General features: G+C 56.2%; 3 protein-coding genes across 4 annotated transcripts in view; 2 read left to right on the top strand and 1 right to left on the bottom strand.

Moving 5' to 3' along the window:
- Atat1 (alpha tubulin acetyltransferase 1) overlaps positions 1–806 on the top strand; it is a 12,069-nt gene extending 11,263 nt beyond the window's left edge. For both annotated transcript variants that reach the window (XM_033766352.1, XM_033766353.1), the window contains one exon: positions 415–806. In XM_033766352.1, the coding sequence (XP_033622243.1) occupies positions 415–724 (310 nt within the window). In that variant the 3' untranslated portion in view covers positions 725–806. The remainder of the gene's footprint in view (positions 1–414) is intronic.
- Positions 787–2,437, top strand: CUNH6orf136 (chromosome unknown C6orf136 homolog). Its single transcript, XM_033766588.1, has 5 exons — positions 787–831; positions 1,097–1,185; positions 1,350–1,550; positions 2,170–2,239; positions 2,324–2,437. The coding sequence occupies exons 1-5, from the start codon at positions 787–789 to the stop codon at positions 2,435–2,437; spliced, it is 519 nt and encodes a 172-aa protein (XP_033622479.1).
- Positions 2,438–2,669: 232 nt separating this feature from the next.
- Positions 2,670–15,413, bottom strand: part of Dhx16 (DEAH-box helicase 16) — a 20,214-nt gene continuing 7,470 nt past the window's right edge. Inside the window, exons 3-21 of the mRNA XM_010643466.2 lie at positions 13,592–13,941; positions 13,336–13,501; positions 13,101–13,157; positions 11,022–11,276; positions 10,684–10,887; positions 10,418–10,609; positions 9,768–9,878; positions 9,550–9,665; positions 7,923–8,133; positions 7,665–7,763; positions 7,411–7,563; positions 6,067–6,207; positions 5,756–5,918; positions 5,554–5,672; positions 5,405–5,472; positions 4,058–4,220; positions 3,801–3,962; positions 3,337–3,510; positions 2,670–2,879 (exon numbers count right to left, since the gene is read on the bottom strand). Of these exons, the coding sequence (XP_010641768.1) occupies positions 2,751–2,879; positions 3,337–3,510; positions 3,801–3,962; positions 4,058–4,220; positions 5,405–5,472; positions 5,554–5,672; positions 5,756–5,918; positions 6,067–6,207; positions 7,411–7,563; positions 7,665–7,763; positions 7,923–8,133; positions 9,550–9,665; positions 9,768–9,878; positions 10,418–10,609; positions 10,684–10,887; positions 11,022–11,276; positions 13,101–13,157; positions 13,336–13,501; positions 13,592–13,941 (3,033 nt within the window). The 3' untranslated portion in view covers positions 2,670–2,750. The remainder of the gene's footprint in view (positions 2,880–3,336; positions 3,511–3,800; positions 3,963–4,057; positions 4,221–5,404; positions 5,473–5,553; positions 5,673–5,755; positions 5,919–6,066; positions 6,208–7,410; positions 7,564–7,664; positions 7,764–7,922; positions 8,134–9,549; positions 9,666–9,767; positions 9,879–10,417; positions 10,610–10,683; positions 10,888–11,021; positions 11,277–13,100; positions 13,158–13,335; positions 13,502–13,591; positions 13,942–15,413) is intronic.

The raw sequence follows: 15,413 nt of genomic DNA on the forward strand, positions 1-15,413 counted from the left end.
CGCCCGCAGAGCTCGAGGACGGTACGGGAGGAAGCGGGGGACGGGGCTAGGGTGGGACCGGGACTCGGCGCGGCGCAGGCCTCGTGACTTCATCCCGCAGCCGGACCTGTTCTTCGCGTCGTTACAAGTGTATTCTTAACGATTCTTGCCATGAGAGGTGAAACTGGCCCAGGCGCCGCTGGAAGCTTAAACGTAACGGTGCTTGAGAATATTTGAGGGCGCTACCGTGCGTCTGTTTCACATCAAACTCTTTGCTCCCTTTTTCCTTAGCCGCGGAGGTGAACCCCTCCCTTTTTTTTTCCTCTGGTAATTGTCTCCTGTCGGGATGGTGGGGTTGGAAGCCTAATGAGCAGAGAGCTTGGAGGGCATTGGACACCTGGATTCTTATCTTTTTCCTTTTCGTTGTCTCTTTAGGACCAGCTTTCTCCACGGACCCTACCTTTCCCACTCCTTTGGCCCCACTCCACGACAGCCGCTTCCCCGTCATCCCCTCTTCTCTGGACCCCTCCACCCCCATGTTCCCTTGTCCGCTGCCTTCCCCTCCGGCCTCTTCCGCGGCCTTCCCCACTACCTCTCCCTCAGGTCCAGGCACTCACCTCCCCCTGGCTGGTTATCCCACCAGGAAAGGGGGAAGAAGGACCAGGACCTGAGCTGCACAGCGGCTGCCTGGATGGACTTAGGAGCCTTTTTGAGGGAGCCCCCTGCCCCTATCCTGGGGCTCTGATACCTTTCCAAGCCCCTGGGGCTGCCCACCCTTCCCCTGCCACCCCCTCAGGAGACCCTAGGATGGAGAAACACCTGGCTGTTATGTACGAGAGACTGAGACAAGAGGTGAGTTACTACAGGATTGGGCAAGGATGTAGGTAATCCTTGGTAATATCTTAGTCAACTGGAATCGCTTAGAACCAGGAGGTGGGCGTAGAACTGTTCTGTAAACATTTTTCTGAGAAAAGATGCTCCTCGTTTCAATTAAGGGAAGATGAAGATGGGATGAAATGACCTTTAACTCAGGGTGATAAGGAGGCCCTAAAAATAGAGTGAGAAATAGGATCATCTTTCCCTTCCCACGGAGTTGATGCTGTCATCTTCCATCTAGCTTCCCAACCTCTTCCTTCACTCCCACGACTACACTCTGTACTCATTGGATGTGGAATTCATCAATGAAATCCTGAACATCCGCACCAGGTGAGAACTGGGCCACCTTGGGGAAAGAAGAGAACTCAGTGCTGTGCGCTTGGCCCTTTTCACTTCCGGGGTCCTAGGTTGCTTCACACACCTTTCCCCTTTCTTCAGACAGAAGCCAGTTTGGCTTTCCAATTCTGAGACTTCTTTTCCATCCCTCTTCCCAGGGGCCGGACCTGGTACGTTCTGTCACTGACTCTCTGCCGATTCCTGGCCTGGAACTACTTTGCCCAACTCCGGCTGGAGGTTCTCCAGCTGACCCGACACCCGGAGAATTGGACCTTGCAGGCCCGGTGGCGGCTCATAGGCCTCCCCATCCATATGTTCTTCCTGCGTTTCTACAAGCGTGACAAAGTGGAGCTTTACCGGTGAGAAGTGGGAAAGGAGCTTAGGCTACACACTTAAGACCCTGTCTCAAAACACAGTAACACCACACGGTGAAAGAAAGGGCCCACACCACAGTGGTTTCCCTAATCCTGCCCTTTAGGACTGATGATCTCATCTGCTAGTCCTTCACCTCCCCTCACCTGAGGATAGGGATTGTGTTTGTCTACTGTAACAAGAACAGGGATTTGGGGCATAGGGAACTCTGAACTTAAGTTTCTTCACGCACTTTTATCTGGCACATGGTGGACGCTCAAGCACTTACTGAACAAATTAAAGTTGCTGCCTCTGAATTGAACTAAAAAAACTTAAGTACCTTAAGTACCTCTTAAATGTCTGGCTTGCAGAATCTCAAGAAACTACCAGATTTAGCTTCAGCTATGGTATGTAAGTATTTAAACCACCAGTCCCCAAACTCTGCTACACAGTGGAATCACCTATAGATCTTTAAATAATACAGGTGCCAGACACTGCTTTTGTTGCTCAGGATACGTGAACAGGGATTTTTCAGAAGTCCCCAGGTGAATAATTTGTAGCCAAATCTAGGAACTTCTCCTTGAAACATGCTTATGCTTTGGGTAAGCCTTTTGCTCCCTTCCCCAGGACCTACGATGCCTATTCCACCTTCTACCTGAATTCTAAAGGCCTCATCTGTCGACATCACTTGGACAAAGTGAGTCTTGGGGCAAGGAGGTGAGATGAGGGGCAGAACATCTGCGCACCTCACCCTGACTGGCACTAACTTTTCTCCTGACAGCTGATGCCCTCCCACTCGCCGACCTCACCTGTGAAGAAACTGCTGGTCGGAGCCCTGGTAGCCCTGGGGCTGTCGGAGCCAGAACCCTGCTTGCAGTTTTACTCCAAGGCCTAAGTCAGGAACTGGGTGGGGGCAGCACTGAAGATTCTGCTACGCACAAGAGGAGGTGGAGGCAGCCAACACTCAATGTTCAGAGCCTCCCCCTTCTCCCTAACTTCTACCTTTCCATCTCATGCTGTGTAAAGCTGCTGTGTAATTTAACCTGTACATCATAAAGTTTAAGTGTTATGAGATGGAATTTCATGTGGTGCTTTCTTTGGATCCCAAAAAAAACTTACTCCAAAAATAATTTTATTTAATAGATACTAAAACAATGTATAGAAAGAAAAGGAGGAGCTGCTGTTGGGTTCCATTCATGTCCCCTTCTCTACCCCAGCTCTTCTCGTGTCTTGCCTACTTTTTTGGGCATTTTCTTAGCATGGGGATCTTCTAGTTCCTTAGCCTTGTAATAGTGAGGAGCCACTTCCAGAAGCCAGCTGCTCTCAATCTCCAGCACCTACAAGAGAGAGGATCCGTAAAGTTCCCTTCTTTGCCAACGTAGACTCTTAGGCGTGTAGTCAAAGGCTCTCTGTTCCCTGACTGTGGGCCCAGAAAAAGTGGCTGGCTCTGTTACAGGCCCCAGGGCAGATGTGCCTCTTCAGGAATTCACAACAAGCCAAGCCTGAGAGAAGTCGGGATCCAGGAGACAGAAACCCAGTCTGTGAAGACAGACTCCGTCTGCTATTTACCACCTTAAACACTGAGACTAGATAACCAGATAATGTGAATGAACAACAGTTCTCGAATCTTGGAAGAGGCTGAGACAAGCTGTCAGCAAGGATAGCTTTCTGTTTGATCGTCCCTTAAAGTAGCGATTTCCGGTTTCTGTATCAGCTCTGGCAATCTGAACTTGTGTCCACCTGCCAGCACACTGCCTCCAGTCTCTTACCTACCTGGGGACCACTGTCCCTCACCTGTCGCATGAACTCCTTTGTGGTCAAGACAAGTTCGTGGTAGAGCAGCCAGCGAGGCTGCTGCTCAAACAGGGAGGAGTTGGGATGAATGAACACTGTCTGCTGCTGTTTGACTGTGCGGTAGCCGCTGCGTGTCAGCCGCGCTGTGTGGTAGAAGTACCCGGCAGTGATGGCCTAAGGAGCAAGCAGGCACGTCAGTGGGAAAGGCAGACATTGGAACCTCAGGCTGTTACTTCAGGCTTCTGGAGAGCCAGGAAGGTGAGCCATGCCTGAAGAACCCACTGAGAACATGGGCTAGGATGCTGCTCAGTGGCATTGCATCTGCCTTGCAAGCTCAAGGACTGGAGTGCTATCCCCAGTACAAAAAATGAAACAAACACTGAGAACAAATGTCACTGGCTGGAGGAAACCACTGGAGAGCACGTTTTACCCGGAAGAGCCGCTCGTCGGGAAACAGTGCTGACCTTGCGCACACGGATGTAGTCCCCCTGGCAGGAGCTGAGCCCCACCTCCACACGCTCCAGGAGCCCCTCTAGCTGCTCCCGCACGTCCCGGGCTCGGCGCATGGAGCGGAACTGCACGAAGTTCTCGTAACACCACTGAGAGGAATAGCCACTCTCAGCCCACTGAAAAGAGCACAGGAGAAAGGGAGGGGCCCTGAGTACGTGACAGGCCTGCGGCCCTCATGTCGTCCACGTTCCCACTTGCCACGCCCAGGGACCTGCGTGTACACGTTCAACAGAACGAGGTGGTCGCCGCCAGGGAGGAAGAAGTTGACTCGAGCATTGTCGGCATGAACGACCTTGTCCTTGGGTCGGTAGAAGATGGAGTTGTTGACAGAGAGCATGGCGGCCACTGTCAGGATCTCCTCTGAACAGCTGTACCTGGGTGGGAAAGGCAGAGGATGAGCGCAAAGCAAGATACTTTGGAGCAGGGATATCAGGGGGAAGAGGTCCCTCACGTCACTGGTTGGAGATGGCCGCACTCAGCTAGCAGATTCTGTTGGCAGCAGACCAACCCGGTTACACAGGAGGGCAGGGCAGAGGTGCCAGGGCCCTAGAGGGGCTGCAGCAGGGACGTGCCCACGAAGCGCTGAGCCTAAGTGTGGTGCAACAATGACATTCAGAGGCACCCACAGCCACAGCAACTGTGTCCCTCTGCAATCCCATGAAGCAGCAAGTTCCCAAAGCAGCTGTACTCCGCACCCTTGCCGTATGGAGTCCTTCACTGCCATCACAGCCTGGGTGGGACAGTGTTCCACAGATCCTCGAAGAGGGGACTTACAGTTTGGTTTCTCTTCTGTAGTAACGGGGTATGAACCCCAGCCCCTTCTTGAGCTACATCCCCAGCCATTTATTTTTTTTTAATTTGTTTTTTTGAGAGAGTGTAAGCTGCCTAGGCTGGCCTTGGAATTGCAATCTTCTTGCTTCAGCCTACCAAGCAGCTGGGATTCAGGGATGCACCAACCATACCTGGCAACTACTCTGCTAACTTGTTTTTGCTTTGTTTCTATGGAACTGGGATTGAACACAGGACCATTGCCCTGCGCTGTCTCCAGCCTTCTCTGTTGCTTTTATTTTGAGACGGGCTTGCTAATTCATTACGTTGCCCAAATTGGGCTTCAAGTTGCAATCTTCTTGCCTCAGTCTTCCAGAGTGCTAGAGTTACAGGCGTGTATCACCACACCCTGCTGAACATGTTCAGGATGCGATGTAATTCATAAGTCTCACTGCTAGGCAGTTTAAACCACCAGTGGTATACACACGGCTGTCCCACTGGGTGACTTTTCATTAAGTTTATTAGCAAAAAGACCAATAAAAATGATAGATATGTTCGTACTCCTAGTGGTACAAGCTTCCCAATGGGACAGTCACATGTGTACCACCAGTGGTTTGAGTTGGCAGGGACATGTTAATCATTTGTTAAAGAATATTATGAAGCCTTGTGAGCACCAGGTCAAGTTCAATATCTGGCACTGTAAACAGAAAAAAAAAAACAAAAAACGAAAAGAATATTTTGAAGGCTCGGCTAGTTCACATGCTGGGGCCCGGGCAGTGGGAGAGCTTACTTCTCCGAGGCCAGGATCATTTTAGACAGCATGGGGTCCACCGGCAGCTCTGCCATCTTCCGCCCAGACTAAGGAAAGGAAACAGGGTGAGGCCAGTTCTCCCCAGGTCCCCCCACCCTGGCCCGTGATGGGGGTCCGGAGCCCCTCACCGTGGTTAGCTCCCCAAGGTGGTTGAGTGCTCCCAGGGCGTACAGTTGCTCCAGAGCCAGCAGCAGGGTCTCATATGGTGGGGGGTCCAGGAAATCAAAGTGCATCAGATCATGGATCCCTGCAGAAGTGGGAGTGGCAGGTGAGTCTGGGCAGGACCGGTGAGCCTCGCCCCCGTACGGGAGGCGCAGGTCACCCAATCACCCAAGCTCTTGAGCAGCAGCACAACATTGCCCAGGCTGGTCCTCTGGATCTCAGGCACCGTGGTCTCCTCCAGCTCGTGTTGATAGGCCCAGGCTGTGTACAGGCGGAAGCACTTCCCTGCAGCCACTCGGCCCGCCCGGCCAGCCCGCTGGTTGGCAGAGGCCTGGAAAGACAGGAGGCAGCTGGCTGAGGCCTTTCAAGGGAAAGGGCAGTGTCTATGCACAGACTCCTTGAGGATGCAGCTGCCAACCCTGGCTCTGAGCAGCTCCCGTGCTGCCTCTATGCCAGACCTGCACAGACCCCAGGCTCACCTTGCTGCAGGGCGTGACCGTGAGTGACTCCATGCCTGTGCGTGGGTTGTAGCTCTTCTGCTTGCAGAATCCTGGGTCTAGCACGTAAATGATGCCCTCAATGGTGAGCGAGGTCTCGGCAATGTTTGTTGCCACAACCACCTGAGGGAAAGGACTCGGGGTCACCCAGATGTTCCTCCCACTGAGTGACCCTGGAAAGTAGGCAGTTACAGGTGGAAGCTGAGGAAAGGGAGTCTGAGGTCAGGAGAGGAGACCGAGCTGGCAGAAGAGACGATGGGGATGGCAGTCTGCAGAAGGGGTCCCCCACCCCGAGATGGGAGCCGAGTCTTCTCCACCAGCTCTCTACTCATCTTCACACCTCACTTCCTGTCAGTCTCCTGGCAAGTGTCCCTACTTCTACGCCTAGCCCTCATCACGTGGCATCCAGAACGGTCCCTTGAGAATTCAAAGCTGGCACCTTGCTGTCCAGTCCTTCAGTGACTTCTCACAGCTCTGGAATCAAACACAAACCTGCAAAGCCTGATTCACGGGGGCCTGGCAGGCTTTCTACCCTCATCTCCTAGCACCAGGCCCTTTGCTGAAACATTGGCCTCGGCTGCTTCCTCAGCTCAAGTCCCCGCTTCCTTGCCTATCGTGCCACACCCCTCCAGACGTCTGCTGAGCTCCCGCTACCACCAGGCACGATGGGTTCACACGTCCATCCTCCCCATCAGATGGCCAGCTCTGTGCCCGCAGGGACTTCCTTGCTCATCTCAGCGTCCACCTGCCACCAACACTGGGCACCAGAAAGGCCACATGCACTGCCTCCCAGTGCAAGTGCTCCACCACCTACCGACACTCCCTGCCCTTCATTAAATATTTGCTCAACGAAAGTCCCATCTCTGCTCAAAATACTGTCAAGCTCAGTGGGGCTGCCGCCTGTTTCACAAAGCGTAAGGTCCTAAGTTCGATCCCCAGTACAAAAAAAAAAAAATCTTCTGACAGCCAGTCGCTCCACTGAAGTCCGAGCCCTCCTGCCAGCGCCAGAGGTCCTGCTCCACCTCAGCCCTGGGGGCCTGCTGGCCACTGTAGCAGCATGGAACCCACCACTCCACCCTGACCTCAGACACTCCTGGGCCTGCCTGTTTCCCCCTCAATGTTCCCAAAAGGGCCATATTAAATTCCACCTCTGCACTGCACCTTTATATGCAGTGGGGCCCTGGGTCTCTTCCAACTCACCCTCTCCATCCCGGAGCAAGGGCCTGTCTGCTTGCCACTGTGTCTGCAGGAGCACCCAGCTCCCACCTAGTTTGGGGCAGGTGCCATGGGGGAACCGCGGGGCAAGTTGTGGCCTTGCCAACTGACCTTGCGGGCCCCGGGTGGCGTGGGCTGGAAGATGCGGGCCTGCATGTCTGAGGGCAGGTTGGCATAGATGGGCAGCACCAGGAGCTCACGGATCTTGGAGCCCAGGCGGCGGCAGCGGTCCTGGAGCATCTCACAGGCTGCCTCGATCTCCTCCTGGGTTTGGGGCAGAGACAACAGAGGTCCCGGGATCCTGGAGGCCCACAAGTGGGCCCCATGTCCCAGGATCCACTGTCCCTTGCCCGTACACCACACACCTGCCCTGTCAGGAACACCAAGATGTCCCCGGGGGGCTGCGTCACGTGGATCTGCAGCACCGACACCACACAGGCTTCTAGGTAGTCTGCCTCAGGAGCCTGGGGGCAACAAAAGACCGGGTGACAACAGTGCCAGCTGCTTGGGAAACCCCTCCCGCTGCCTCTCTGGACTAGCCATCCCGCCTCCTCTGCTGGGGCAGTCTCCAAAGGCCCTGCTTTCTCCGCAACAGACCAAACCCATCTCTCCCAAGTGGGCACCTTGGTATAAAAGATGTCCACAGGAAACCTGCGACCCGGAATTCGGAAGATGGGGGCATCATCAAAGAAGGTGGAAAATCGGGCAGTGTCCAGCGTGGCCGAAGCTACCAGGACCTTGAGCTCAGGCCGGAAGCGAGCAACATCCTTGATTAACCCGAAGAGAATATCTGTGTGCAGGGTCCGCTCATGGGCCTCGTCCACCATCACCACACTGGGAAGGGACAGGCGCAGTGAGGGAGGCACGAGGGTGATATGGGCTGCACTGCGCTGATGACGGGGGATGGAGGATGTCTGGAGGCTCCAAGGAAAAGCCCAGTGCCTGCTGCCAAGAGCCATGGCAAAGGCCCACCTACCCTGCAGAGCAGCCGAGGCATCACGCTGGAAGCCCAGCCGGGCTCGGCTCTGGGTACAGGCCCTTCCTCTCCGGGGTCCTTGCTTTGGTTTTCTGGGTGGCAGCCCAACCCACAGAAGTTCATCCCAGCCCAGCCCTGTGTACTCCACCCTGGCAGATAAGGATGGGGATGTAGCTCAGCAGTGCAGTGCCTGCCTGGCAAGCACAAGGCCCTGAGTTCAATTTCTGGTACCAAAAAGACCAAACCAAAACAAAAACACCCTGAGGATGAAGCCCTCCACAGAAACCCTCCCCGAAGATAGTCTACTGCCTGGTCCGCCTGAGTCTCAGAGATTTGTGCAAGACATGTGAAGGGTCAAATTGTATCTTGCGAGGAGTCCACTGTGACCTTCCAGGACTAGAAAGTCACAGCCTCCGAAAAGCTGAAAAGCCACCTACTAGGTGGGCACAGTAGCACAACCCTATAATCCCCATAACCTGGAAGGCTGAGGGAGGAGTATCGCCAAATCCAAGCCCAATGTGGGAAATTTAGCAAGGCCTTGTCTCAAAAAATAAAAAAATGCGGGCCGGGGATTTAGGTCAGTGGTTCTGATGCCCGCCTTGCAAGCGCAAGGACCCAAGTTCGATCCCCATACCAAAAATAGAATAAAAATCGGGCTGCGGATTTAGCACAGTAGCACCATGACTCATAAGTGCAAGGTCCTAAGTTTGAACCCTGATTTAAAAAAAAAAAAAAAAAAAATTAAGAAAAATGTTTTTAAATTAAAAAACGACTGGGGACGTAGATCAGTGCTAAGGCCCAGGGAGGGGAAGAATCCGCTGTTCAACCTCCCCATAACCCATTGTGAATCCCTCCTTCCCTCACACGTGCTCAGCCAGCCCTGCTTGGCCATTGCCGGTGCTGAGAGCTCACTGGTCACAGACAGAGCCGGCTGAGACAGCGGCTCCAAACACTTCTAGGAGCCTCGCTGGGCCCACGATCCTGCCCTCCAAGCATTTCCGCACACCCTCCTCAGGGCCCAAACACCATGTACTCTGCCATCCTGGTGTCTGAACCCTGGGAGCAAATGGGGAAGGTGGGCAGAGGCTTTCTCCGCAGTGTCCACTCTGCAGCCCAGCTCAGACTGAGACAGAGACTGAAAAACTGGTGGGTTATTCAGAAGACAATGTCCAAAGTGGTAGGGGAGAAGGAAGATGAAAGGAAAGACACAGGAAAGCGCAAAGCAGGACAGAGAAGACAGGGCTGTCACGTGGGAGGCAGGGCCGCCTGCACACCTGTAACTTGCCAGGTCCGGCTCGGAGAGGAACTCGCGGAGCAGCATCCCGTCTGTCATGTAGCGGAGGACCGTCCGCTCTGACGTGCAGTCCTCAAAGCGGATGCTGTAGCCGACCTGGACAAGGGGGCCGTTGGCAAACAAAATTGCGCTGAATGAGAAGCCAACACCCGCGGGGCGGGCCCCAGGGTGGGCGGACTGAGTGCCCCCAGAACCCACCTCATTCCCGAGCTTCACACCCATCTCCCGGGCCACGCGGGCAGCCACACTCATGGCTGCCACTCTGCGGGGCTGGGTGCAGGCGATCTTCATACCCTTCTTCGTGTAACCCTGAGGGACAAAGGAGACGGAGGTCTGCTGGCTGAAGATATCCCTGACCCAGCCACAATTCAGAGGCAGAAGCTGGAGGAGCCAGGCAGCGCAGGGGGAGAGGCCAGAAAGAGGCAACAGCCCGGAGACGGATGGAGCCCCACAGGGGTGCGAGGCTCGCCGCGCCTAGGCCCGTGGGTGACAAGGACAGAGCATGGCGAGACTGGGCTGGAAAGGGAAGCACAGCTGAGCAGACCCAGGAGCAATGGGAGACAGAGAAGGGCGAAGGGCAAGGACACAGCCCTCCCTCAGCACGGGGAGGGTGTCCACAGCCGCACCCCACGCTGTATACACATCCTGCAGCCTGGAGGCAACGGACGCCTGCCAGGCAGGCGCACCGGGCAGGAGTGAGAATAGAAACGTGGGAGAGGCGCGGCCCTCCTTCTCAAGAACCTCTTGATTCATGCGGCAGATCGGTGAGAGACACCTGGAGAGCACTCGAGGGCTCGGCAGGGCTGAGGCAGCGCGCCCATCGGCCTCCCAGGCAGTGGCGACCGTACCTCCTCGAAGAGGTACTGCGGGATCTGGGTGGTCTTCCCCGAGCCTGTCTCGCCTTCGATGATGAGGACCTGGTGGTCTGCGATGGCGGCCAGGAGCTCCTCCCGGAAGGGGAACACAGGGAGACTGCGGCGCACCGCCTGGATGGACTCCTTCTGCTGGGCCTGGGCTGAGGCGGGCGGAGCTGTGGGCTCCTGGGGGCGAAGACCTGTGAGGCCCAGGGCCGAGGGGCCTTCCACTCACCCCTCGGGCTGGGCCCTCCGCTCACCTCGTCGCCCTGCAGCTGGGTGGCGCGCACGAACTCGATGGTCTCCTCCTCCTCCAGCACCAGCTGGTACCTGGGCTCCTGCGAGGTGGCGTCTCGGGCCCCAAACTTCAGGGATGCTGCCCCCAGGCGGGCCTCCTCCCAGCGCCGCTGCTCCTCCCCGGGGGCGCCTGACTCCTCCTCCACCAGGTCCACAGCTCGCGCTGGCTGTGGAGGGGGCGCGTGAGGGCACGAGGACAGGGCGGTCCCCTCTGTCCAGGGCCCTGCTCCCATGGTCACCATGCGCCACGAAGGGTGAGAGAGAAAAGCAGGAGCATCTGGCCCCGGAGGCGGCCGCTCACCTGTCCGCGGGTCTCCTTGGGCATGTGGTAGCGGTTGGTGGCCTCCAGCTTCTCCTGCTCCCCGGCCGCCCGGTACTCCCGGGCCAGGTCCCGCACCCGCCGCTTGTACTTGAGCTCCCGGAGCTCGTGGCGGCTCAGCTCCACGTCGCCGAAGAGGAACTCCTCGTCAGCCAACTCGGCCTCCAGGTCCTCCAGCTTCTCGCGCTCCCGCTTCGCCAAGTACTCACGGCGGGACTTCTTCCGCAGCTCAGGAACCTGGGCCAGGGACCCGCGCCAGATCCTGACCTCCTCCCCACCTATCCCAACCAGCGCCGTGCCCCCACCGCCCTCCCTTGGGTCCACGGGGCCACTCAGGAAAGCACTGCCCTCGCTGCAGAATCTGGCTGGACGCTCCCTGGGCAGGGCCACCCTGTCAGCACCGATCCACTAGGGCGACTGTTGGATTATTTTGCTGTTTTGTTTGTCTTTGGAGTCAGGGTCTCACTCTATAGTTCAGGCTGGCCTTGAACTCACTATGTAGCTAGCACAAGCTGGCCTTAAACTCACAGTGATCCTCCTGTAGGGCAATTAGTGGATACTTTGCTCTTACTATTTTTCTCCAAATTAGTGAAAAGGGACAAAACAAAAAGGCTGATTGAGTCTTTTTCGCAGTACTTAGAATTGAATCCAGGGCCTTTGCACTAAGCCACTCCCCCCAGCCCTTTCTAATCTTGAGACCAGGTTTCACTAAGTCACTAACTTGCCCAGGTCAGCCTTGTACTTGGGAGGCCCCTGCCTGAGCCTCCCAAGTGCTGGGATTATAGGCGTGCGCCACCATGACCAGCAAATGACTTTTTTTTTTTTTTGGTAGTGGAGATTGAACTCGGGACCTTGCAGCACTTACAAAGCAGGTGGCAGCAGAAGCACTGAGCTAAATCCCCAGCCTCCCAACAAATGATTTTTTAAAAAAAATATGAGCAAAAGCCTGGTATAGGGGCACATGACTGTAATTTCATGGGAGGGTGACGCAGAATTATAAGTTCTAGCCTACAGCCTGGCAACTTAGTGAGGCCCTATCCCCCAAAATAAGGGGGTGCTGGGGATGCAGCTCAATGCGAGGGTCCTCAGTTTAATCCTCAGTATCACACACACACAAAAGACTGGGAAGCTTAGCAGTGGTTGTCAAAACCGCCAGCTGAAAGGCTGCTAGTAGATAGCGCGAGTGTTCCGGCAGGTGCACAACTGCTTTTGTCCCCCATCTGATGCGAGGTAAGGTGTCCATCGCTGTCCCAAAGGTGACCCTGCCACAACTGCTTAATCTGAACCTTGAAAAGCTTTAAACCCAGTTTCCACTTCAAAGGGGTTAGAGGAATTACCACCACAAGGTAAGGATCAGGCAAGACCAGAATGCAGGACACCGCACAAGATGAAGGGGCAGGATACATAAAACAAACTCAAGGGGCCTAACAACTAGCTGCCACTGTGTGAGCCCCGACTGCATTTAGGCAAATAAAAACATTGCGAATGTTCTGCAGGGTGCCCCAGCAGACTCCCAACAGCTGTTTGCAAGGTGGGACAGGAGATGGGTTGATCAGGAGAGACTTTGGGTCCTTCACAGTTACAAGCTTCTTTGGGGGAAATCTAAGTGTGACTTTAACTTGTCTGCTCCACCTACACTCACACCATAAACAGCCCAGTCCATGAATTACCAGGGCACAGTCCCCGTCCAGATAGGAGGCCAACTCAGGAGGCCACAGGCAGGAGGGGGTCCAGAGACAGCGTGAGTACGCTGGACAGTCAGTGCCTCCCAGCAGTGGACAGCCACCCTGGCTACCCTCCAGCCCCCAACTATATCCCACCTGCAGTCTCGGGGACAGGGAAGCCAGCATTCACCAGCCTGACAGCGAGGCTGGGACCCTCCCCTCCACGTGTAAGTCCAGCCTCAGCCCCTCCTGTCAGCCGAGCCCCTCCTCAGAGCCCCAACCCCACACCAGTACACTGCGCACTTCCTGTGCCCCCCTGCGCCCCACGGCTCACCACCACAGCATGAGGCCTTTCCTTGCAGCTTCTGTTCTTGGATCCCTGGACCCCAGGACTCACCATAGCTTTCCGGTCCTCCTCGGCCATCTTGAGACGCTTCTGAGCCTCTTCATAAGCCTGGGCGAGGCGACCAGGAGGGTGAGGCTGTTTCACTTTAGTCCCAAAGTCTCTTCACATTTTCCCTCTTGGTGAGAGCTGAGGCCTGAGCGGTGCCTTAGCCCTAAACCCACAGGGGTCCTCCCTCTCCCCAGGCCTTCACAGCCAGCCCGAAGCATGCAGCGCCTGCTCCCCACACCTTCTTATCGGACCGCTCCAGGACATTGCGTGTCCGATCCTTGTCCCGCTGCCGCACCCGCTCGGCAAAGGCGTCCCGCTCCTCCAGGTCCTGCAGCCGCAAGCGCTCGGTCCGCTCCCACTCATCCTCCGACTCCGGTGTCTTCTCTGCCTGCCGCCGGCTCCCCCTGCGGCCCAGCTCAGGAGCTCACCCAGGGCCAGCCCCCAAGGCTCTGCCCCACCGTCCTGCCCGGCTCTGAGCCCTGCTTCCAACTTACGCTGTCTTCTTCCCGCTCTCGGAAACCGCCTCCCGCTCCTGCTCCTGCTCCTGCTCCTGCTCCTCCTCCTCCTCCTCCTCCTCCTCCTCCGGTCTTTTCTTCCTGAGGTGCTTCCGCTTCTTCCGCTTCTTCCGCAGGCTGTTCCCTGCCTTCCCCACGGTCTCCTCGCCGCCGTCCTCGCTGTCTTCCAGAAGCTGGTAAGATCTGCTCTTCTCCAACAGGGCCCGGGCCTCCCGTTCCGCTGCCCGCGCTGGCTTTTCTGCCACTGCCTCTCGAGGTACCTGTGCGTCGTGGGGAGACGGTGGCTGTGACCTCTGCCCCACACCCAGCTCCACACTCAAATTAAGGAACTAGTGGATTTATCTTTTTCTCCTGACGCTGAGGATTGAATCCTGGACCTTGGGCAAGCGAGGCAAGCACGGAACTCCACCCCCGGCCCGGGACGACCTGATGTCAACCATCTCGGTCCCTCGAAGGTGAGCGGTCTGAAGCAGACGAGGCAGCTGCGGAACGCATCCACTTCACACACACCTGTGGGGGCCCAGCCTGCGCGCCAAGTACCTACCAGGTACCACAGATACGGGAACAATAGCAACAACAACTCCCTGCTTTGGCTGGGCGGGATGGTGCACAGCTGTAACCCCAGTTTCAGGGAGGCTGAGGCAAGAGGATTTAGTGTGAGCCCAACCTGGGCAATGTAGCGAAGGCTTTAGCTCAGTGCTAGAGCACCCTGGGTTCAAGTCCCAGTGCCAATAAATAAATGAATAATTCCTGCCTTCAGAGCTGACACTCCTAAATTCAGTCATCAGCTGTTCAGCCTTTCTCACGGCTCTGTTCTTCCCAAGGATCAAGCCATCCCTATCCAAAGGACATGCTGCAAGGATTAACCTGCAAAGTACATTGTTTTGGCAACACTCGGGATTGGATTCGGGGCTTCACAAAAGCTAGGCAGCGCTCTACCGCTGCGAAGCATTCTCAGGCCTTATTTTATTTTGAGACAGTCTCACTAAGCGGGCCATGCTGGCCTCAAACCAGTGATCCTTCTGCCTCGCTTCCTGAGTAGCTGGGGGGTCACTCTGCAATACAACAACGTATGTCAAAGGACACAGGATGGAATGATGGGCAAAACCCACATCTCCACTCCTCACGGCACTTTTCTGGCTTTTTAACCCAGGGCCAAGAGCACGTTAGGCAAGCGCTGTACCACCGAGCTGGGCTCAGCCCAGGCACTTACACTACTTCCCGCGGGCTCTACGCTTCCTGAGCACCAGTCCTGCTGGGCAGGTGAGACAAGCCAGGAAACGCAGGCCTGCCCCCCAGGAGCTCACCTTTTGGACTCTCCCCTCCCGCATTCCCGACTGACGAGTCCCAGAGACTCTTGGGCCTGCTTGGCCCGATCACGGCCCCGGCAGCGCTTCACACAACTCTTACAGCCTCGCTATTCGAAATTCGGCCCGCGGACTCTCACTGTCACTCGGACGCTTGTTAAAAATGCAGACCCAACGCCAGGCGTGGTGGCGCACGCTGGTGATCCCGGCACTCAGGAGGCGGAGGCAGGAGGATCACGAATTCGAGGCCAGCCTGGGCTACACACTCAGTTCGAGGCCAGGCTGAACTGCACAACAAGCCCCACCCGCTAAAGGGAGTGGGGGTGCTAGGTGTGGTGCGCGTGCCCGTAACCCCCTTCGTGTGGGAGACTGAGGCCAGACTCAAGCCCAGCCCGGCAATTCAGAGAGAGCCCGGCTTCAACACAAAAAGGAAACAGCGCTGGGAAGCGGCTTCGCTTCCCGATCGTAACACGCGCTTGGCCCCGGAGCGGCGC

The sequence above is a fragment of the Fukomys damarensis genome, unplaced genomic scaffold (assembly GCF_012274545.1).
Source record: "Fukomys damarensis isolate Sample0158 unplaced genomic scaffold, DMR_v1.0_HiC HiC_scaffold_20, whole genome shotgun sequence".
NCBI lineage: Eukaryota > Metazoa > Chordata > Mammalia > Rodentia > Bathyergidae > Fukomys > Fukomys damarensis.